Source organism: Miscanthus floridulus, chromosome 2, assembly GCF_019320115.1.
Source record: "Miscanthus floridulus cultivar M001 chromosome 2, ASM1932011v1, whole genome shotgun sequence".
NCBI lineage: Eukaryota > Viridiplantae > Streptophyta > Magnoliopsida > Poales > Poaceae > Miscanthus > Miscanthus floridulus.
Genome location: NC_089581.1, coordinates 104,585,715 through 104,609,481, shown reverse-complemented (window position 1 = coordinate 104,609,481; position 23,767 = coordinate 104,585,715). Strand labels below are relative to the sequence as shown.

At 40.7% G+C, this 23,767-nt stretch overlaps 1 protein-coding gene across 1 annotated transcript; it reads left to right on the top strand.

Moving 5' to 3' along the window:
- The first annotated feature begins 7,816 nt into the window (after positions 1 to 7,816).
- On the top strand, positions 7,817 to 23,728 carry LOC136527534 (dnaJ homolog subfamily C GRV2-like). The gene is made up of 22 exons (XM_066520300.1): positions 7,817 to 8,666; positions 9,364 to 9,594; positions 9,692 to 9,779; positions 10,194 to 10,402; positions 10,599 to 10,700; positions 10,775 to 10,837; positions 11,990 to 14,197; positions 14,470 to 14,832; positions 15,026 to 15,166; positions 15,575 to 15,967; positions 16,072 to 16,563; positions 16,795 to 17,018; positions 17,135 to 17,479; positions 17,610 to 17,904; positions 18,631 to 19,068; positions 19,159 to 19,504; positions 19,814 to 20,157; positions 20,246 to 20,713; positions 21,355 to 21,479; positions 22,029 to 22,152; positions 22,863 to 22,931; positions 23,067 to 23,728. Exons 1-22 carry the CDS (start codon positions 8,229 to 8,231, stop codon positions 23,292 to 23,294), a joined length of 7,734 nt encoding a protein of 2,577 aa, XP_066376397.1. The 5' UTR covers positions 7,817 to 8,228; the 3' UTR covers positions 23,295 to 23,728.
- The last annotated feature ends 39 nt before the right edge of the window (positions 23,729 to 23,767 follow it).

Sequence of the window (23,767 nt, the reverse complement as noted above, 5' to 3'; positions counted from 1 at the left end):
CTTGTAGTGGAATTTTTGGATGAATTAAATAGGAACTTGAAATGTGTTTTTAAATGCATGCGAACTTGTTTAAATTATATCTAGAGTTCCTGTGCTCCAAAAATTATGAAATTTTGTTGGTAAGCTATTCTTGCTTAGTAGAAGCTCTGGTAAAAATTTGAGAGTCATTGCATGTATGGTTTTTGAGTTATATATTTTCCTTTTATCATTGAATGATCCTTGTGTGAATTTTTGTAATTTATCTAGGAATCCAATGACCATGAAATTTTGTGGGGAGTATCCTAGTACCTTAAGGATGCTACAAAAAATATAAAATCTGTTACTTGACACTTTTCACTAGGGTTTCCTAATTATGTCATTTTAAGCCATTATGTCTTATCATTTTTGTGTAGGATGTTATACTTGCTCAAATGATGTGAAATTTTTATAGTGGTCTACTTGGAGCATGTAGTACCTACTGTAATTTTTGTAGATTAAATGGTGTAGTTCTCATATATGTTTGTCATTTCTCTTAATTAATTATATAAATTAAGAAAGGCATTAAAAGAAATGAATTGATGGTGAACACCTTACTTTCTGGTGTTCTTGTGACATGTGTGATGAGTGAGTAAAGTTAGTTTTGTCCAATTATATGTTTGCAACATAAGTTAATAATTATTTTTCTGCATTGTGTCTTTCGGGATAGTTCTAGGGACTTTACAAAGTTCCCCATGATAATTTGGTTTGTTGGGAATGTGGTGAATACAAAAGTTCTAGATAACTTATGTATCTAGCTCCTGTCAAAATTTGGTGGCATTTGGCCTAGTAGTTTAGGAGCTACAGTTGTTCAAAGTTAGATCCCAGAGTTGCTTGTTCTCTGTCTTGTTTGGACCTGATCATGTAATTCTATAAATTCGACCTGGTAAAGGTTAGAATCATGCCTTGAGGTCTAAAAATGAATTGTAGGTAATTTCATAAGCTTTCGAAATTCTCTTGTTGCATGTCATTTGGAATTGTAGATCTTCAGTTATGGTCAGTTTACTGTACCGCTGTATAGTCTCTGTTTCGCTGAAATATAAATGGTTGTGTGCATGCTTTGTTGCAATGTTCTTGTTGATTGTTTAGGTGCTAGCCTAACTTGAGAACATGCTTAGGTGCAGGTGCTAGGTCCTTAACTGAAGATGAGCAATTGTACATTAGATTATATAAACTTAGTAAGTAAAGTGATTTGAATAGAGCCTAAGTCAGAAAATGCGGACTGCAGTAAGCATGTGCATTCCCCGAGCATTTCTAACTTCGTTCATATGCATCTATGATATTTATCGTGTGCATACATGCAATAGGTGTGCTAGAGGGAGTGACGCTGCTGGAGTTCGAGGGAGCGAGCCAGGAGGAGGAGCCCGAGGTGCAGAAAATCGACGAAGCAGCCACCGAGGAGGAGTTGCCCGAGTGCCCTGACCACTGTCCTTCCTCTTTCCTGAAAGGCAAGCCCCAGAGCATATTAAGTCTCCCATGTTTTTACAAATACGTTGAGTATCTTTTATTTGTTAATGATGCATTAAGTATAGGAATTGGTTGGAACCAATTGTTGCATTATATATCCATCCTTGTCCAGATATCGCACTTGAATCCTATTTAAGTTCAGAAACGGGTTAAAATGCTTCACCATGCTTAGTGCGGTAGAAGTCAGGTGATTTCCTGTCATCTATGAGCTTTAGGATGAGGTGGATCACGGTTGGCTATATTTGCTATCATGGAAAAGAACCATGTTAATAATGAATTAAGACCGGGCGGAGTCTTGTGCAGGGTTGGACATAGTGACTCCGTCTGTGTCGTTTAAGGATCGATACGCTGTATGTCCTTATGTCATGTTGAACATAGCCTAACACTTAGCTGGTCGGATAAGTCGTTTCGACCGCGAAGCCTAGTAGCTCGACTCAGGCCAGGGACGCGAGCAGTGGTGTGCATTCTAGAGGTAGTAAGGATGTGCAGAGAGCCATTGGCATAAGTCCAAGGTGGGTTAGAGTCCCAAGCAACCTTGGCAGAGTGGTTCTCTGAGAATGTCGATCTGTTTGGACTCGCGACTCCTAAATCGTATCAAAGGTGACTTGTTTGTGACCCTGACAGGAGAAGCAGGGTTTGTGTTTAGGAATACCCCTCTAGCTAGATAGGAATCGATTCGAATCGCCGTCTCTCTCGGATAGTGAGAACTTGACTGAGCAGCGGCAACGTAGATTCAATTAATTTAACGATATGGTTAAATGGATGATGATGATAATGTTGCCACGATTTATACCTGATATGGTTATTAATGTTTGCATCTTAATCAAATGATTGCTTACTACAGGTGCTAATATAGATGAAAGGTTAATGGCTAAAAGTCACTGCTAGTTCAGATCAAGAGTTGATCATTATTACTTATGTTTTTCCGTAAAAAGAAAGTGTCAGCCAGATCCACTAAATTAAGCTATGCATGATCCTTGGTGTCATTTGTTTTGGTTTCTGATGAGTAAGTCTAGCTGAGTACATTCTCGTACTCAGGGTTTATTCCTTCTTGTTGCAGATGACCTTCTATATCAGGGCTTCTGTAAGTATTAGCTCCACCCGGCGAGTGATGAAGACTAGATCATGGGCATGATCTCTGTTTCCCTTATCCAAATGCTTTTGCGGGTTGTGATCAGCAAACCAGTATTTGTATTTGAACTCGGGTGTGTAAGTTAAACTATTTGCTTCCGCATACTTTACAAGACATGTTTTGTAATAACGATGACTCTGAGGTGTTGTAACCTATTTGCAAACCATCTATGAAATGTTGTAACGTACGATATGTTATGTTGAATTACTGTGATCTTGGTTGTATGCAAGTTGGTTTGAAATCCTTCATGGTTTCAGTTGACTACCAGGTTTATATGGGCTCAAGTGCGAGAATTTGATCATTTCATCAATTGTTTTTATACTTGTGCTCTTATAAATTGGTCGGTTCTATGACACTGAGCACCCTTGAGCCTTGGTGTCTTGTGTAGGAGTGCTTGGGAGCCCTCTAACTCACTTATGCTTGCAAGAGTGCGAATCGATTGCGAGTGAGTGATTCTAGTGCGATTGCATTGTGAGATTGCATCGAGTGGCACTAGGTGTTTAAGTTATAAGTCAATGGTGCTTGTTACTCTTGGAGGTTACCACCTCCTAGATGGCTTGGTGGCAAGTTCTCCGTTGTGGAGCACACAAGAAGATTGTGCGGTGCTCCGAAGAAAGATTTGTGAGGGGTATCGTGCTCACCCCATGGGAGTCACGAAGAGCAACACTAGTAGAGCATGTCATTGAGCTACCCCTCACTTATGGGTAGGTTATTATGGCTCTCAACGTGTGGGCTAGGCTTGTGAAAGCCTATTAGCGACCGAACCACCAAGTGTGCAGTGGACACAACAGGGACTAGCTTGGTGGCAACTAAGTGAACCTCAAGATAAAAATCATCGTGTCATCCTTGTTCTTCCCATTGGTTTGCATCCCCGTTACACAAGCTTGTATTTACCTTTCATATATTATACTTGTGTAGTTGCTCTTTGTAATTAGTTAGCTTGTGTAGCTTATTAGTTACCTTCTTGCTTGTGTAGCATAGAAGTAGCTCTCTTTCGTGACTAATTGACTTGAGTAGCCTTGTTAGTCATATTGCTTAGTTTGTGTAGCTAAATAATTTACGCTCTCTAATTTGGCTTTGTGTAGCCTTGTTATTGAGCATTGCTAGTGAGTTTGGGGGCTTTGTGCCTTTGCTTACTAGATTGTGTAGGAGCTCCCCGTTGCTTGAAGTACTAGTTGCATAGGTTTGTGTGACCTTGCTTATATAATTAGTTAGGTGAGCTCTAACTAGCCTGGCACCTTTGTTGCCTAATTAGGATCCTTAAAAGGTGCTTATACACTTAGAGGGTATAGTTTTGGCTAGACCGATAGTTTTCATTTCACATTTATTTTGGTTTGCCAATGCAATCAGTTTTAGGGACTATTCACCCTCTCTAGTCTGCCATCTTGACCCTACACTTATCCTATATATTTGATAGCTATCACCCAAGTTAGGGTTTAAATTTTGCTTTAGATCAATCTATCTTTGAACAGTCGACGTTCATTGGTCTGTGAAATGCTACATTCGATGCTTAATCGTTCATCCTCAATTATCATTTTACTTGAGTTGCCTTCTTCTGAGTTCTTGTTTGTGTTCTTTGATTTGGAGGTAGGGATTAGCCTTTTGGTGAGGTAAACCGGATTGTGACACGGTTGATAACTAGATGAGAAGTGGTGTTAAGGTTGCAGAGTTTGGGTCTTGTGATCTAAAGCTAGATTGGTGTGTCAATCTCTGCCAAAATCAATATTCATCTCTACCTGACGATAGATAGGGACCCTCGTTCCCATAAGTTAGTCCCATGTATAGCTACTTCTATGCTCTGACCCTCTACCGAGTGTGAGTGAAATGGTTACCTACGATAGTCATAGCTAGCCCTAGTCCTAAGTTTTTTCGGACCCAGAGCGAAACTAAATGTCGAGGGTCTCGGTATAGGGGGTGTTTGGGACTGCTCCGCTCCACGTTTTTTAGCTAAACGGTTTTAGCTCCACGCAGGGGCGGATCTAGCAGTGGGGCGGGGGGGCTCAAGCCCCCTCTACCCAAACCGAAGTAGTGCAAATTACTGGAGAGCCCCTATGAATTTTTAGACAAAGTTCTATAGTGTAGGGGGGCTGAGACTTAAGATCGAGCAGCAGTGTTGTTCAGTCCCCCTTAAAATGTTTCCTAGATCCGCCGCTGGCTCCACGTACTATGTTCGAGGAAAAAAGGTGGAGTTGTGAGAGCACCTAAAGAGGTGCTCCACAAACTCTAGCTTTTTGTAGAGCTGCTCCACGGTGGAGTTTATGGAGCAGAGTTTATGTAGCAGTCCCAAACACTCCCATAATAAGCACTCATGATCGCAAACTTGAAGTGACTAATGAGAACTCAAAGTCCAAAATAGGCTATTGCAACATTGGAAAACACTTTTTGGTCTCCATCTTTGTCTTGATCAAAGCAGGACAACAGCGTTCGAAGAAGAGTCATTGCAAACAAATCAACTTGTTGTTGGGACATCTAGTTATAGCTGCCGCAACATCCAAAAAGATACTCATCTCCATCTAGATGAGAACATATCAAAATCCGCTTATTGTATAATGCAACATCCCAAAAAGGTCATGACAACAAAATCGACTTGGTGTTGGAACATCTAATATAGCTACTACAACATGGATCGAAGCATGTATCGCACACGAGGATTGAGAAACTCTAGCCGTGGGTACCGTTGCTCCGTGGTGGTTTGCCCATGGCCACTACCATGGCGGTCAGTGGTCTCCACTGCCGCCTAGGCATGGGCACAGGAGCCACTGACCCTGCTCCCAACAGCCATGACGATATGCCATGCAACATGGCCTCCATGATGAGGCGCTTGAGATGCGAGAGGTGTGCGTGTCGGGGAAGAGTTGCAACGGTAGATTGCGAGCGACGCGGGATGTGGATCTCGAGGGAGGAAGGTTGGTGGCAACAAGCACATTGGATCGAAGCAACCGGGAGGAGAAGTAGTTGGGTGAAAAATATTAGATCATTCACATTTGGGTGGAGAAATAAATAACATTATATGCATGGGCACGGATGAGGGGAATTTTTATTTTTAATCCTTTTTTATTCAAAATTTTAATAATAAACACTCCTAATTTTTTTTTACGGATTTGACCATTTTGGTCAAGCCAGCAGAGCTTGCGCGACCCAATAACGTTTATCGCGCCACATGTATTGGCGCGACAACATCCGCCACGTTAGACGCCATTTTTGACGTGAAAAACGTTGTCACGCCACTTCCGCTGGCGTGACAGTATTGTTTTATCGCATCACCGGGAGTGCGTAACAAGACAAACCATTTAAAAATCATAACTCTTTGATACGATGTCGGATGAAGATGAAATTTATATAAAAATTATAGCTCTCGATGAGATCTACAACTTTGTTGTTTTGAGTTTTTTCATTTGAGGACATTAAGATGCTTAAAAATTAATATAAAATTTCAAGAGCATAATAACTTCGTACACGTGCTCATCGTGTTAGAAAAACAATATCGTTTTGTATGGTGTCAAACAAAGATACTTTTTAAATGAAAGTTGTAACTTTCAATGAGATCTATAACTTTATAGTTTTGAATTTTTATATTTGAGATCGCTAAAATGCACAAAAAATAATATAATTTTTTAGCATAGTGCTTGTCGCATTAGAAAAATAATATCGTTTTGTTGTGGTGTCAAATGAAGATACTTTTTACATAAAAGTTATAGCTCTGAATGAGATCTATAAGTTTATAGTTTTGAGTTTTCATATTTGAGATCGTTAACATACTCTAAAAACTAATATAAAGTTTTAGCGGTCATATTATGCTACTGAAATTTTATATTATTTTCTGAGCATCTTAACGATTTCAAATATGAAAACTCAAAACTATAAAGTTATAGTTGTCACTGAGGGCTACAACTTTAATATAAAATGTATCTTCATTGGATACCATACAAAAATGATATTATTTTTCAAATCTGACCAGCGCTAGTATGCGATTATTATGCTGCTGAAATTTTATATTATTTTTTTCGTGCAGTTTAACGATCTCAAATGTGAAAACTCAAAACTATATACTTTTAGATGCCATTAAGAGATACAACTTTCATTTAAAAAGTATCTTCATTTAACATCATACAAAAACAATATTATTTTTCTAATGCGACAAGCACTTGTACGAGGTTATTATGCTCTTGAAATTTTATATTAATTTTTTGAGCATATTAAAGTCCTTAAATAAAAAAACTCAAAACTACAAAGTTATAGATCTCATCGAGAACTACAATTTTTATAAAATTCATCTTCATCCGACATTGTATCAAAGAGTTATGATTTTTCAAATATTTTATCTTGTCACGTCACTTCCGGTGGTATGACAGAACAATACTGTCACGCTAGCGGGAGTGGCGTGACAGCGTTTTCCACGTTGAAAAAGCCGTCTAATGTGGTGGATGTTGCCGCGCCAATGCATGTGGCGCGACGCGACCAATAGGGTGAAATCCACAAAAAAAATTAGAAGCGATTATTATGAAAATATTGAAAAAATATTAAAAAATAAAAATTATCCCGACGAAAAGAGTTGGTGCTATCATTATCAACCTCGTTATCAAAATCAAACAATCCTAACTCTAGCTAAAAATTTCAAAAAAATCCATGCAGTTTCACAAAATAAATCTAAAAATAGAATTTCACAACATAAATCTAAAAACACATATTTCTCATAATGAATCTAAAAACAAAAATATCATGTTGTTCTCTACTAAACTTTAAAATTAATGGTAACAAGTAAAAATATTTAACTTAGAATAAAACTAATACGACGAGAAAGAAAGAAAGTGTACGTTAAAGCCAATTAAAAATATGGAGAAACTATTTCTTGACGTAGTGTTCGAATATATACGGCGGTTTCAGTGAGGCCGAAAAACAGACAATACCACTGCGTTCGTCATACTCGTTCTTATGGCCCCGTTCGCTGGTCTGAAACTTGGTTGAAACTGGCTGAAAACACTGTTTCGGCTGAATTATTGTGAGAGGAAAACACTGTTCCGGCTGAAAAAAGAAGTCGAACGAGCCATTTTTAAAACAAGCGAACGGGGTCTATATGTCTGATTAATATAAAAAAATCTTACTATTAATTAGTTACTATAAAAAGGGAGGGGGTGTGTGTGTGTGGAAGCGAAGAAAACAACGCACGCACTCATGCTGAAGCCAAACACGGAAGCCGGATCCTTGTTGTCCTTGAACGATCACTCTCCCTACGAGTTATGACTTGATTGATTTATTATTAAAGCCACGAAAATAGATAATCGTCCTGTTCATTCGTTTTATAAGTTTTTTTCCGTAACAAATCAGCCGGAAAATAAAACATCTTGGAAAAGGAGCCAACCAACCGATCGTTCGATCAATCAATCGAAGCACCAACAAAACTCGCGCAACACAAAATCTCTGCAACGATTATCCGGCCGCTGCGCCGGCGAGGACCGTCCTCCGGCGACCGGCAAGGCAGCAGCAGCAGCAGCAACAAGGGGGATCTTGTCTCGCTTCGAGATCGGCCGCCGCGCTGGGGGCGATTCACTCGCGCCACTCTTCCCCTTCCCTACCCTGGTGGCGGAGCCCTAATGCCGGCCCGAGTCTAGCCGCCATGGACTTTGCCAGCCGCCACGCCGCAGCGGAGGTGGCCACGTCGGCCGCCGCCTCCGCCGCCGCCCCCGCGGGGGTCGCCGAGGAGCCCGAGTACCTCGCCCGGTACCTCGTCGTCAAGCACTCGTGGAGGGGAAGGTACCGCCGGGTCCTTTGCATCGCCTCTTCCGGCGTCGTCACGCTCGACCCCGCCACGCTCAACCTCACCAACTCCTACGATGCCGGCTCCGAGTTCGACCACGCTGAGGCTCTCGCCGCCACCGACGAGTTCACGCTTGCAGTCCGCACCGATGCCCGCGGCAAGTTCAAGCCCATGCGCTTCTCGTCCCCGCTCCGCCCGGGGATCCTCACCGAACTCCACCGCCTCCGCCCGGTCCAGGCCTCCTTCGACTTCCCCGTCCTCCACCTCCGCCGACGCACCCACGAGTGGGCCCCCTTCGTAAGCACATCCCCTTCCTGAATTCCCGCTTCTATCAATTTCACATCCCGCTACTATCTACTGTGTTGTGCTGCTGTGAACAAAAAAACTAGCAATGCGAGGCTGTTTTTTTTGGAAATAAACCAAGGCCTAGTTTCTGCTAGTAATTTTGCTGTACAACTCTATTCTGATCAGTTGATGCTTCCATGCCCAATCTCATCTGGTACAACCCTACTTCATGATTGAATTTATTGCATCCTTAAGATAATCCACCAGATCTCATAGCACCAGGCTACCAGTTCAAGCAGAACAATTGAAGATAATTCACATATTTGCACATTCATTCTTGCTCAATTGTTTGTGATTTTAGAACTATATGAAAAATAGAATAACAAATTCAACTTGTGCCACAAAATGTGCTAAAAATAGATGATGTGCTAAGAAATACTCCTTCCAGTCAGATCCATATGATGTTTCAGACAGCAAGTTTGGCTTGCTTTTAGCTTTAGTTTGTTGTTTGAAATGTCATATGTAAGTGACTGGATGTGGTAGATGATTGTAGTGCACCACTTCTTTGGTCATTTATTTAGATACCTAGCTGATTGCGGAGACCATCTTTGATAATTTACTACTCACATAATGCTGTATTGAAAAAAATACTGTTGTATGTATCACATGATGTCTAATACTTTGGTTACTGTATCTGAACATTCTGTAGAAACTTAAGGTCACTCCTGTGGGTGTTGAGCTCCTTGAGGCTTCTGGTGATATGCGCTGGTGCTTGGACTTCAGAGATATGAATTCTCCGGCAATTGTGCTCTTGGGGGATAGCTATGGGAGGAAGACTACTGAAGGTGGAGGGTTTGTGCTATGCCCTCTTTATGGTAGGAAGTCAAAAGCTTTTATGGCTACTTCAGGAACTACAAACACTGCAATTATATCACATCTGGTACACCCTTTTGTCCTCGTCCTTTTTGGTCGTTCCACTCCGGTGATACAGATTTTTTGTAGTTCTATGTAACTTCCCGTTATTGGTTGCCTTTCAGACGAAAACTGCCAAATTAAAGATTGGACTATCACTATCTGTGGATAATTCACAATCAATGAAAACGGACGACTTCATAGCAAAAAGAGGTAGGCAAATCTCTAGTGATGGTGAACTTTAGTTGTACTGTGTTTTATTGGGGAATCTATTTAGATGTTGATAAGGATGAAGATGCTTGCTCTATGCCTCTATACTTTTATATATCTATTTGATGTTCTCACCGCATTATCATGCCTCTAGTGTTGCTTTTCCACCCATATGTTTTGTAACTTGGCAGCTTGCAAAACACAAATGAACTGTGAGAATAGGTAAATACCACCTTCAAGCTCCAGATTGATCAACAAAATCCGCGTTTGTCTCATGTTTTGGTTACACATTTATTGATGCTGCCGATCCTACATTTATCTCATATAAGAAACTCTCAGTGATAGTTTATTTGTTACCTGTGAGCCTACGACTATGGTTTTCTCTGATTTTTAATTGCATGTGGACTTCTTTCCCAGCTATGGAGGCAGTTGGAGCTGCTGAAACACGACATGGAGAGTGGTCAGTAACAAGATTACGTTCTGCTGCGCATGGCACTGCTAGTATTGAGAGCTTAAGTTTGGGTGTTGGACCAAGGGGTGGGCTTGGAGAACAGGGTGATTCTGTCTCTCGTCTGCTTGTTCTTACAAGCACTTCACTTGTTGAAAGACGTCCAGAGAACTATGAGGTAGACATTTTGTCCTCAATTTTATATGAATTGTTAAAACTCTTCTCCCCTGGAGCCATTGGCAGTCCAAGAAATGGTATCAATTTTGAGTACGAACACCCCCCCCCCCCCCCCCCCCCCCCCCCCCCCCCCCCAAACACACACAAAAGAGACCATATGATAGGTTCTTACTTGTTTGCACTGAATTTCTTTCCAGGCTGTCATTGTACGACCGCTCTCAACAGTAAGTGCTCTTGTTCGATTTGCAGAAGAGCCGCAGATGTTTGCATTTGAATTCAATGATGGCTGCCCAATTCATGTAAGTACACAGGATACAGGTCTCTATCCCATTACAGGAAATGCCATCTAATTGTTCTATGTTTTTTTTCTCAGGTATATGCAAGCACTTCCCGTGATAATCTACTTGCAACAGTTCTTGATGTTTTACAAAACCAGGTATATTTGTTTTTTTCACTCTCATTATGAACCAATTGACGTCATATTTACCTTGGTATATTTTACACCCAAATTTAAGGTGATTAACAAGCATGACTGTCTCTTGTACTTTGGCACAACTTGGCGATGCATGTTAACCAAAAAAGGAAAGGCATACATCCTGGACAGGACTTTAAGTGTGCCATCTAGGTACCCAAACCTAAAAATCGCACATTTAGATGCCAAAACTTGTATTTGTGCATGAACAACTGTTCAAATTGCACATGATTAGCAACTAATGGTCGTGATGGCACTTGAATGCCATTTAAACTAAAGGGTGGTCATGGGCTGCTAGATAAGATCCACAAAAAATCTTGTAAAAACTGTCCAGCTCCATGAAGCTTCCTTAAAATACAAACCCATTTCCCTAGCAGTTTCAAGCAGCATGTCTGTGTTGGAATTTGACTAGGATTCAGCCAAGGTGGTATGCCATCTTTAGTTACCTATATAACATAGAACTGGAACCTTTTATGACCCACTTATATAAGTTCACGGATTGAAACATGCAATTCCTAAGTTTGTGAACCCAAGTGATTCTGTTGCACATGTTTCAGGACCTAAGGTGCATTTTATTCTTCTGGCAGCATTCAATCTGTATTTTTGATTCATTTATCTTGAATTACACTTAAGAGTCATGAAGAGTACAGATTCAAATGTATGTGCACCGCTTATGGCAACTTTTTATTTGCAAATACGAATATTCTTGCTAAGATCCGTAAGTGTAATGACCAAAAACACCTGGAGAAGCACCATTCCACTCCCATTTTGATTTTTGTGCTTGTGTAGTGTTGCTGTTCCACATAATCACATCTTCTATCTTTAATACATCTGTATAATAACTTCAACTCATACTTCAGAGGTGAAATCTTGATATACTGTGTAACAACATAGTGCAAGCTGTTATGCATCTCCATTTCTCCTACTTGGATTGATCTTCCTCATGTCATCGAGTTTTTTTTTTTTTTTTTGAGTCAAGCATAGAGTAGGCGTGACACAGATGAGTGCAGAGTACTAATCTATGCTCATGGGTCATGATACGTGTATTTTCTATTTTTCTGTCATGCCCATCTTGGCCTTTGCGCTCATGTTTCCTTTTCTCTTTGTTGTTTTCAGAGACAGTGTGCTATTCCAGTGCTACCAAGGTTAACAATGCCTGGTCATCGGATAGATCCGCCTTGCGGGGTAGCACATCTTCAGATGCCCCATCATGGTTCTGTTGATATGGAGTCTGCTACCATGCACATAAAACATTTGGCTGCAGTTGCTAAAGAGGCTGTAGCGTCATCTGACACTGTTCCTGGAGCAAAAATCAGATTGTGGCGTAGAATAAGGGAGTTTAATGCATGTGTACCATACACTGGAGTGCCTGTCAATATTGAAGTACCCGAAGTGGTCTTAATGGCCTTAATCAGTCTTCTTCCGATCGTACCACAAAGCCTTCCTGCTGATGCTCCTCCTCTTCCGCCTCCATCTCCAAAAGCAGCAGCAACAATAATGGGTTTTGTTGCATGCTTACGCAGGCTACTTACATCAAGAAGTGTGGCATCACATGTGATGGCGTTTCCTGTCGCTGTTGGGAGAATAATGGGTTTGCTTAGGAATGGTTCGGAAGGAGTAGCAGCTGAAGCTGCTGGGCTTGTGGCTATGCTAATTGGTGGTGGTCCTGGTGATTCATCTATCTTATTAATGGATACAAGGGGAGAATCCCATGCCACCTACATGCATGCAAAGTCTGTACTGTTCTCGCAACCAATGTATGTTCCGATCCTTGTTAACAGGTTGAGGCCAATATCGGTGTCACCATTGTTATCTCTGTCTGTTGTGGAAGTCCTTGAAGCTATGCTTTGTGAACCCCATGGTGAAACAACCCAACATGCTACATTTGTTGAGCTATTGCGGCAAGTTGCTGGTTTGCGCCGTCGTTTGTTTGCATTATTTGCACATCCAGCTGAAAGTGTGCGAGAGACTATTTCTGTTATAATGCGTACAATTGCTGAAGAAGATGCAATAGCGGCAGAGTCCATGCGTGATGCTGCCTTGAAGGATGGTGCTCTTCTGAGGCATTTACTAAATGCTTTCTTCTTTCCTGCTGGAGAACGATGTGATGTTAGTCGGCAGCTTGTTGCTCTTTGGGCTGATTCCTATCAACCTGCACTTGATTTGCTATCAAGAATACTTCCTCCTGGACTTGTTGCTTATCTCCATACACGTTCAGATGAAGATTCACAGAGCCAGTATGATGAAGTACCATTGAGCAGAAGGCAGAGACGAATACTTCAGCAGAGGAGGGTTCGTGGTAGTAAAAGTATGGCAGTACAAGAACAAGGGATACCCCCCAATGGTGTTGAGGATGGGGAACCCTTCAGGCACACCAGTGTGGGCACTTACAGAGGAGCAGATGTTCATCAGAGGCATGTTGGCCTGTACTCTTCCACCCACTCTCCTTTGCCAGGTATAAACATTGATCCTTCTCACACAGTTTCAGTTCCACATGGTTCTGTACCTGAGGCCCTTTCTGAAAATAATCATCAAATTGGGGCACCACAGCTGGATTCACATGTTTATTCAGTGGACTGCAATGCCAATGGCAATCCTGTCAGCTCATCGCATTCAGATTTTTCAGTCCCTGCACAGGTTGTGGTGGAAAACACTCCTGTGGGATCTGGCAGGCTCCTGTGCAATTGGTATGGATTTTGGAGGGCATTCAGTCTAGATCACAACAGAGCAGATTTGATATGGAATGAACGCACCAGACAGGAATTGAGGGAAGCATTGCAAACTGAAGTTCATAACCTGGATGTCGAGAAAGAAAGAACAGATGACATTGTCCCTGGAAGTTCAATCACTGAGGATGCTGGTGGTAGTGACAACTTACCTCGTATTTCATGGAATTATGCTGAATTTTCAGTGAGCTACCCAAGCTTGTCCAAAGAAGTCTGTGTGGGGCAATACTATTTGCGGCTGCTGCTTGAAAGTGTAAGCAACTATCGAGCACAGGATTTTCCACTACGTGATCCTGTTGCCTTTTTTAGAGCTCTGTACCATCGATTTTTGTGTGACGCAGATATTGGTCTTACTGTGGATGGTGCAGTACCTGATGAGTTGGGGTCATCTGATGATTGGTGTGACATGGGGAGATTAGATGGCTTTGGTGGTGGTGGAGGGTCTTCTGTAAGAGAACTCTGTTCAAGGGCAATGGCTATAGTTTATGAGCAACATTACAAAGTTATTGGGCCTTTTGATGGCACTGCACATATTACTGTCCTCTTAGACCGAACAGATGATAGGGTGTTGAGGCATCGTTTGCTACTACTTTTAAAGGTTTGTTGCTCTGTAGTCTAATTTTCTCTATTTTGTAGTAAGATGACATAATATATGCTAATATGTAAATATCAACAAGCTTCATTATGTGGTCATTTTCTGGCAGTGGGCACTGTACAGTACAATTGATGAGTATCTAGATATTTGCTTTGGACATCGACATTAATCTTGGACAATATTTTCAAGAACCAATTTACTATTATGGATCTGCTGATGTGACATACACTCAAATGCTGATAAATCTTCTCCCTCTTTTTCCCTTGTTTTTATAGGCCTTGATGGATGACCTTTCAAATGTTGAAGCATGTGTTTTGGTTGGAGGCTGTGTTTTGGCTGTTGATTTGCTTACTGTTGCACACGAAACATCTGAGCGGACAGCTATTCCTTTGCAATCTAACCTCATCGCGGCAACTGCATTTATGGAACCTTCAAAAGAGTGGATGTGCATTGATAAAGATGGCACACAAGTTGGGCCACTTGAAAAGGATGCAATAAGAAGGCTGTGGTCAAAGAAGTCAATTGATTGGACAACAAAATGTTGGGCTTCTGGTATGTCTGACTGGAAAAGGTTACGGGATATACGGGAACTGCGATGGGCACTTTCTGTAAGAGTGCCTGTTTTGACTCCTACTCAGGTATTAAATCTGCAGCTTGTGGTTGGACACATGCTCGCGCCTGTGCTGCTATTTTCCCCATTTTAGTGTTAGCTATCAGCAAGCACAAATTCTTTCCTCACAAATTAATTTTGCACTTACTTTGTCTGGCATAAAATTGTATTATTAATTTGCACTTTCTTTGACTCGCATAAAAATGTATTTCCTTATACAGATTGGGGACGCTGCATTATCTATATTACACAGTATGGCATCTGCACGGTCTGATCTTGATGATGCAGGTGAAATAGTAACTCCAACTCCTAGGGTGAAACGTATATTGTCAAGTCCAAGATGCCTTCCTCATGTGGCCCAGGTTATCTCTAGCTTCAAGTGTTTGCTTTCTTTCTCCACCATATAAGTGGATGCTGGAGACTAGATAAATACAACATAAAAGTGACAGTATCTTAGTTTACAACTATCAGATTAATATGCGTATAGGTTAATAGAATGCAACCTTAAAGCTCTGCTGACGTAAGTAGCATTTCCTCGAAATATCACTAAATTGTAACTCTATATTAACTTGTTAGTATAGTCATCTGCATTATAATGCACACAGTTGTCAGTTGTGTTATAAGATATAAGCTATTGTTCATGCCATTAAAGTTCATGCTTTAATTTGTGATTCAATGATCTTATTGAACTTTTCAGATGTATATTTTTCTCTTTCGTTCGAACAATTTCATTGACCAAATGCTGACAAAAAACAAATGATGTTGTACAGGTTATGCTTACTGGGGAACCAAGCATTGTTGAAGCAGCTGCCTCATTGCTTAAGGCTATTGTTACAAGAAACCCTAAAGCTATGATTCGATTATATAGTACTGGTGCCTTTTACTTTGCATTGGCGTATCCTGGTTCAAATCTCCTATCAATTGCACAGTTGTTTTCGGCCACACATACTCATCAAGCTTTTCATGGTGGTGAAGAGGCAGCACTATCTTCATCTTTGCCTTTGGCAAAGCGTAGTGTACTGGGTGGACTGCTCCCAGAATCTTTGCTGTATGTCTTGGAGCGCAGTGGCCCTTCTGCTTTTGCAGGTGCAATGGTGTCTGATTCTGACACACCAGAAATTATATGGACCCACAAGATGCGAGCAGAAAACCTTATTCGTCAGGTCTTTTACCTATATCCTTTATTTTTATTTGTAAAAACATTTGCTCTCTAGTTTTGAGATTTTAATCTCATTTTAAATTATTTTGTTCAACTTATTTTTGGCAGGTTCTGCAGCATCTCGGTGACTTTCCTCAGAAATTGGCACAGCATTGCCATTTGTTGTATGATTATGCTCCTATGCCACCTGTGACTTACCCAAATCTGAAAGATGAGATGTGGTGCCATCGTTACTACCTCTGTAACCTATGTGATGAGATTAGGTTTCCTAACTGGCCCATTGTAGAACACGTGGAGTTTTTGCAGTCATTGTTGGTAATGTGGCGTGAAGAGTTAACTCGTCGTCCAATGGATTTATCTGAAGAAGAAGCCTGTAAGATACTGGAGATTTCTTTTGATGATCTTGTGCTTGGTGAGAATGGTAGCAGCAAGCAGTCATCTGACTTAAGTTCGGCTAATTCCGGAAACAAAATTGAAAACATTGATGAGGAGAAGCTTAAGCGCCAATACCGAAAGCTAGCAATAAAATATCATCCAGACAAGAACCCTGAAGGAAGGGAGAAGTTTGTTGCTGTGCAAAAGGCTTATGAGCGATTGCAGGTGCTCCTTGTTTGTATGAACATTTGCCCATTTATGCATGATAACTTTTCATGCTTTCTCCTTTTGTTGCTTAAACTGTTTACTTAATTCACCCTTGTATTTCATTGAAGTGGCGCCTATTGAACTTCTTTTCCTACAAATTGTTAGTAGAATATGTCAAACTAGCGAGCCCCATTAAGGTATGTTTTCACATTGTTGGCTATTTACAGTGTCTACCATCTCTATATGCAGGCTAGTATGCAGGGATTGCAGGGACCACAAGTCTGGAGGCTGCTACTCTTGCTGAAGGCACAATGCATCTTGTACAAGAGATATGGAGATGTCTTGGAACCATTCAAATATGCTGGTTATCCTATGTTGCTAAATGCAGTTACTGTAGATAAGGATGACAGCAATTTTCTTTCATCTGATAGAGCCCCTCTTCTGATAGCTGCTTCGGAGCTAATTTGGCTGACGTAAGCTAACACGGACTTTATTGTGTTTATACATTTTTTAAAAACTGCTCACTTTGATTTTTTTTAGATGTTCGCCTTCTTTGTTATCTGATGTTCCTGTTGTAATGTTCTGTTAGATGTGCATCATCTTCATTAAATGGAGAAGAACTTATAAGGGATGGTGGCATCCCCTTGTTGGCAACACTTCTTTCTCGCTGTATGTGCATTGTTCAGCCCACAACACCGGCAAATGAACCAGCTGCAAGAATAGTCACCAACATAATGCATACCTTCTCTGTTCTCAGTCAGTTTGAGTCAGGAAGAGTTGAGATTCTTAAGTTTGGTGGCCTTGTTGAGGACATTGTGCATTGTACAGAACTTGAATTTGTTCCCTCAGCAGTGGATGCTGCGCTGCTGACAGCTGCGAATGTTTCGGTGTCGTCTGAGTTGCAAAATGCTCTGCTCAGGGCTGGATTTTTATGGTAGTTGCCTTGCCTGCTATCCTTGTTTTCTAAGATTAATGTGGAAAAGAGATGCTAACCGAAATATGATAGTACATTAGGAGAAAAAAAAATTCTTACTCTGATTTACATAATTGAAATATACTTGCAGGCATGTGCTACCCCTGCTGCTTCAATACGATTCGACAGCAGAAGAGAATGAGACATGTGAGGCACCTGGTGTTGGGGCAAGGGTGCAGATTGCTAAAAATCTGCATGCTGTTCATGCAACTCAAGCTTTGTCTAAGCTTTGTGGTCTCAGTAGTGATGATATCATGTACCCAGATAACAAACCTGCATACAATGCGCTAAAGGCTCTTCTTACTCCAAAGCTTGCTGACATGCTGAGAAACCACCCACCTAAAGAGTTATTATCAAATCTAAATTCAAATTTGGAATCACCAGAGGTAATGGCTTCTATTTTAATTGTATTATATGCCTAGAATATTTTGATAATTTCACGATAAATAAAATATATCATTAATGTATGCATGCTGTAAATTAGTCGTTACCATGGTCTGCAGTATGTTAAACAACATGCTAATACACATGCACGCATGCACATGCGGCCGAAGAGTGTGGTCATGCACATTCAGTCTGTTTTGGGTATATGCACACATGCCCTTCTTGCTCCAAAGTTGATATATGATTAACTACTTGCTAACAACATGCATGCACGCACAATTGCACCTGTGCCTTATAGCGTGTGGTCTATGCACACGTCAGTATAGGGAATTATAGTCAGAGTGGATTTATAATTAATTAATTCCAACTTCAAGCATCAAACAGTATGTCCAACAGGTTAGTTTGCATGCAAATGCACAGATACTATCAGAATCCTAGTGCATATGTTTCATCAATATACATCGATGCTTACTTTATAGCGGCAAATAAGGTGTTCCTTGTGGCACAACTTATGCAAGTATTTTGCTACAGTCTACTTCTATTTGGCTGAACGTGTGTATATGATTCACTTCTTCAATATGCGGTGTTAGTGTTACTGCCTCATATGTGCAATTAAAAGCTGTTTTCTGTGTAATCCTAATGAGAAATATTTCACAAAATCCACTACTTCTATATTGTATTTGTGCAGATGAATTTGAGCTAAAAAAAAGAACTTTCTTTTATTGCAGATCATATGGAATTCATTCACCAGAGGGGAGCTTCTCAAATTTGTAGACCAGCAGCGTGCTAGTCAAGGCCCTGATGGTTCATATGACTTGACAGAATCACAGTCTTTCACCTATGAAGCTTTATCCAAAGAATTGAACGTTGGTAATGTATACTTGAGAGTTTACAACAATCAACCGGATTTTGAAATAAGTGATCAGGAGGAATTTTGCATAGCCCTGCTTAAGTTTATAGCAGAGTTAGTACAACAGTGGAATTCCATTAATTTGGAGGAGACGATTCATCAGCATGATTCAGTTATCGAAGCATCTATTTCTGAAAATGATGAAGTCGGTGATTCGACTAATGAAGGAAACATGGATAATTCATCAGGAAAACAAAGTACAGATGGAGATTCTGAAGTTATTATAAACCTCCAAAGTGGGCTAACATCACTTCAGGTGCTTTTATTGAAAAAGTACTTTCTTTAACCTTTTCTGTGTGAGGCAGATTTACTGAATTGCATGTCATTATTTTGTTTTTAATTGCAGAATCTTCTTACAAGTAATCCAGGCTTAGCTGCTGTTTTTGCTTCCAAGGAGCGTCTGATTCCTCTTTTTGAATGCCTTGCACTGCATGTTCCTCCTGAAAGCAGCATCCCACAAATCTGTTTAAATGTTCTTTATCTGTTGACTAAGCATGCTCCTTGTTTGGAGGCTATGGTTGCAGAAAGGATGAGCCTCATTTTACTATTTCAGATACTCCACTGCAATCCTCCTTGCAGGGACGGAGCTCTTGCTGTACTGTATTCTTTAGCCAGCACACCAGAGCTTGGCTGGGCTGCTGCCAAGCATGGTGGTGCTGTTTACATTCTTGAACTTATGTTACCACTTCAAGGTTTGATCTTTACTTCACTATATTGTTACTATAGTTAGGGCTGATATTTTGTTTATCTTTTTTTTTTTTTGCATAATGTGCATGATACTGCAGTCCACATTGTTCTAGTTGTATTGATTTAACTTATTTTTAAAAATTTTGGTTGAAATTACTTTTGTTTATCAATCTCCAGTGAAGTTATATTTTTAAACTTTGATTCGCTTAACTGCTCTGCACCTGGATTAATTTCTACACGTTTTACCTTGTTACAACAACTTCAATAACTCTAATTATTTAAGTTATATTAATCACTTAATTTCTATTATGTAGAGGAAATCCCTATGCAGCAAAGAGCTGCAGCTGCATCCTTATTGGGCAAACTTGTTGGGCAACCAATGCATGGCCCCAGGGTGGCAATCACCCTTGCCAGGTTCCTGCCTGATGGTTTGGTTTCTGCCATTAAAGATGGACCTGGTGAAGCTGTTGTTTCTTCTCTTGAACAGACAACGGAAACTCCTGAACTAGTATGGACACCCGCAATGGCAGCTTCTCTTTCTGCACAGTTGGCAACAATGGCATCAGACCTCTATCAAGAGCAGATGAAAGGATGTGTTGTTGATTGGGATGTACCTGAACAAGCATCCGGCCAACATGTAATGAAGGATGAACCACAGGTAGTTTCTATTCCAGATTTTTTTTTCTTGCGTAAAATAATAATTCTGTAACTTTGGTTAAGGTGTCAGTATGCTGTCCAAATTTCAGGTTGGTGGAATTTATGTAAGACTTTTTCTTAAGGACCCCAAGTTTCCACTGAGAAACCCTAAAAGATTCCTTGAAGGGCTCCTAGATCAGTATGTCTCCTCTGTTGCTGCTACACATTATGAAGCAATTGCTACAGATCCAGAGCTTCCTTTGCTACTGTCCGCGGCATTGGTTTCCTTACTACGAGTTCATCCAGCACTTGCTGACCATGTTGGCTACCTCGGTTATGTTCCAAAGCTTGTTGCAGCTATGGCTTATGAGGGAAGAAGGGAAACTATGGCATCTGGGCAGGCTACCAGTGGATCGCAGGCAGAACCTAGCGAACATGACAACTCAGCTCACTCTGAGGCCACTGTGCAGACTCCACAAGAACGTGTTCGCCTTAGTTGTTTGCGTGTTCTGCATCAGCTTGCGTCTAGCACAACCTGTGCAGAAGCTATGGCAGCAACAAGTGCAGGAACTCCTCAGGTATTTGATTGTTTTATTGACTTCTTTTTTAAGTTATTATTATTGTTGTAAGTTGTAACTCTCGCTGGGTAAGGCATGGTCAATCTCTTGCATAGCATCTTTTTATTTTGTTGATACAACAGTGTGACTGCTTTGTGATCGCCTCCTAAAATGTTTCTCATAATAAATGTTTTTAATACTAAAACAGTACCTTTGAATAGTAATTATTCTATCTAGACAGTGTGACTGCTTTGTGCTCACCTCCTAAAATGTTTCTCATAATAAAGCTTTTTAATACTAAAACATTACCTTTGAAAAGTAATTATTCTGTCTAGACCTGTAGTTCAGATTAGATTATATGCATATAGTAATTATTCGATTTCTGGCATCTTTTATTAGTCCGACTGCAGTGTTAATCTCACTATTTACCGCTTCCAAATTTTGGCATGTTTTGCCTACCTAGGCCCAAGCCCCAAGGCGGCACCCTGCTGCCTAGTGCTGTTAGAATACTACTTTTTTTAAGTGTGCTTTCCTTGACATCCTTAAGACCACAATTTCTCACTTTAAAAAAAATCCAGTATGACCAATTTCATACCACATTCTGTCACAAGTGACATCTAAGGGACCCATCATAATCTTTTCTTGCTTGAACTGCCATGCAGGTCGTACCACTGCTTATGAAAGCAATTGGATGGCAAGGTGGAAGTATACTGGCATTGGAGACATTAAAGCGTGTAGTCGGTGCTGGTAATCGGGCTCGTGATGCCCTTGTTGCACAGGGGCTGAAGTAAGCTGCTCTGAATGCCTATATAGCTATTAGTGCATATCATGTGAATTTGTGAAATTGCCTTAAAAGCTAAATTTCCGTCAAAAAACATTAGTAAAACTTCAAGATTTTTTTCCTGAAAAAGAAGTTTAGCAGCTATAACTGATTGTGCATTATATAGACAAAGATGCATATGAAGTCAAGTCAACAGTGCAAAAATTGTGAATTTACTTGAGGAGATGAAATTGTTTGAGTCTACTAATATGCAAATTCAAGTATTCTGTAGTATCTCAGGTCATGCCTGTTTTTGCTTGCTTATAAAATTTACTTAAGCAATCCATTTTATTGATTTCTTCTTATATTTATTAAACATGGAAAATGGTAATACGTCTTTCTTTAAATAAATCAATATGTTACATTTTCTGAACCTTTAAACAAACCAAACACAAGATTTAGTCCAAAAGCTTACACCATGTGGGAAAAATATTGTTCACTCCAAACTAGTTTTTCATGGAATCAAATCTTTCAACAACTAATCTTGGTTGTGTATTTCATAATGAAACAAAACAGGGTTGGTCTTGTTGAAGTGCTCCTTGGTATTCTTGATTGGCGTGCTGGTGGAAGACAGGGACTCTGTAGTCCAATGAAGTGGAATGAATCAGAGGCTTCAATTGGGCGTGTTTTGGCTGTGGAGGTAACTGTTGGCTTCTTTCTTTCTTTGGGATGCCATGAAGCTTTTTTAGTTCAATTCCATTATACCCTAAATTTATCTTATTTTTAAGGGGTGACCTTCACATGAGATTTGATCAGTGTTATTAAGTCGTCCGACTACTTGCGATTAGTCGGCCTTATCGGTCCCCCAGCAATGATTATGCCCACTGATTGAACTAGAGTGGCTAGAAACCAAGTCATCTAATTAATCATCGACTAATTATGACTAATTGGATGATTTGGGCATGGACGTCTAACAGGCGGATTTCATTTTCATCATGGGCTGGCATCTGGCTGTTGGCCCATTAGGATCATTAGTTTTTTTGGCCCAACAGGGTTTCCTTTATTACCGTTCCACCCCTCTCTTTCCTGTGTATTCTTGCACTGCAGCCACCACCTGCCTTTCGATTCCCGCTCGACAGGCAGCAGCAGGTCTCACCATCTCGGAGCCAACACATAGCTGCTTCATAAAAAAAGTCACTGCTGAAGCTGTTTTGGCTAGAACTAGAACTGAGCTCTACCAAACGGGCTCTAACTGTTTGTTTGTGCTTTTTTTTTTGTTGTCGATGCACTTAATTCTTGTTATGCATACTTGGATGGCCTCATCAGTCTCCAGGGATTGTTTCTTTGTTGACGTCTTATTTGTTATTCTGTTCATTCCTTAGTTACCTTTTTTTTGTTTGATTTGCACAGGTGCTTCATGCTTTTGCAACCGAAGGTGCACACTGTGCTAGAGTTCGTGAAGTCCTGAATTCCTCTGATGTAAGTAACTCCACTGCAATAAAAGTTACAGAACCCTATGAATTGGGAAACTACATTTGTGATCATGACAAGTGATTCACCAAACAGAAAATGACAAACAAATGCTGGACTGAAAAAAAAATTCCTTTTATGTAGGTATGGAGTGCTTACAAGGACCAGAAGCACGACCTTTTCCTTCCATCCAATGCACAATCTTCTGCTGCTGGAGTTGCTGGGCTCATTGAGAGCTCATCATCAAGACTCACTTATGCCCTCACCGCACCTCCACCTCAACCTTCATTGGTCCGGCTGCCATCTTCTTCTCCCTCTCCACCATCAGCTCCTGCAAACCCTAGTGGACGGCATTCTTATCAGCATTCATAGCGGAAAACGAAACACGTTAATCTCAGCTCGTTGTAGTATGACCATGAAGGCACCATGGTAACGATTTGTAGAGCGAGGCCACCTTGAGTGGGCTTGTTACTGCCACCAAATACAGCTCGTGCCTCCATTCCCCACCAATGAGCAGCCGATCAGTGGCTGCATTTCAGTACATAGCATTGTACAGTTTTCCATTACATAGGGGTCGGGGTCGGGGTCGGGGTCGGTTTTGCGTTTGTTTCTTGTACACATCATATGATCTTTTTTGTAACATAGATGTCCATAGAATACTTGAGCTGAAAATTGTATCGAGTCATTCAGCCTGTTCGCTGGTTGGTTTCTGGACTGATAAGCCCGGCTGGTGCTGGTTTGTTTTGAGAAGAAAATACTGAACCATGGCTGAAAAGCCCTGGCTAAAACCAACAGTTGGGTGGGTGCGCTCCCTTGTTTGGATCACACGACTTTCTTGGGATGAG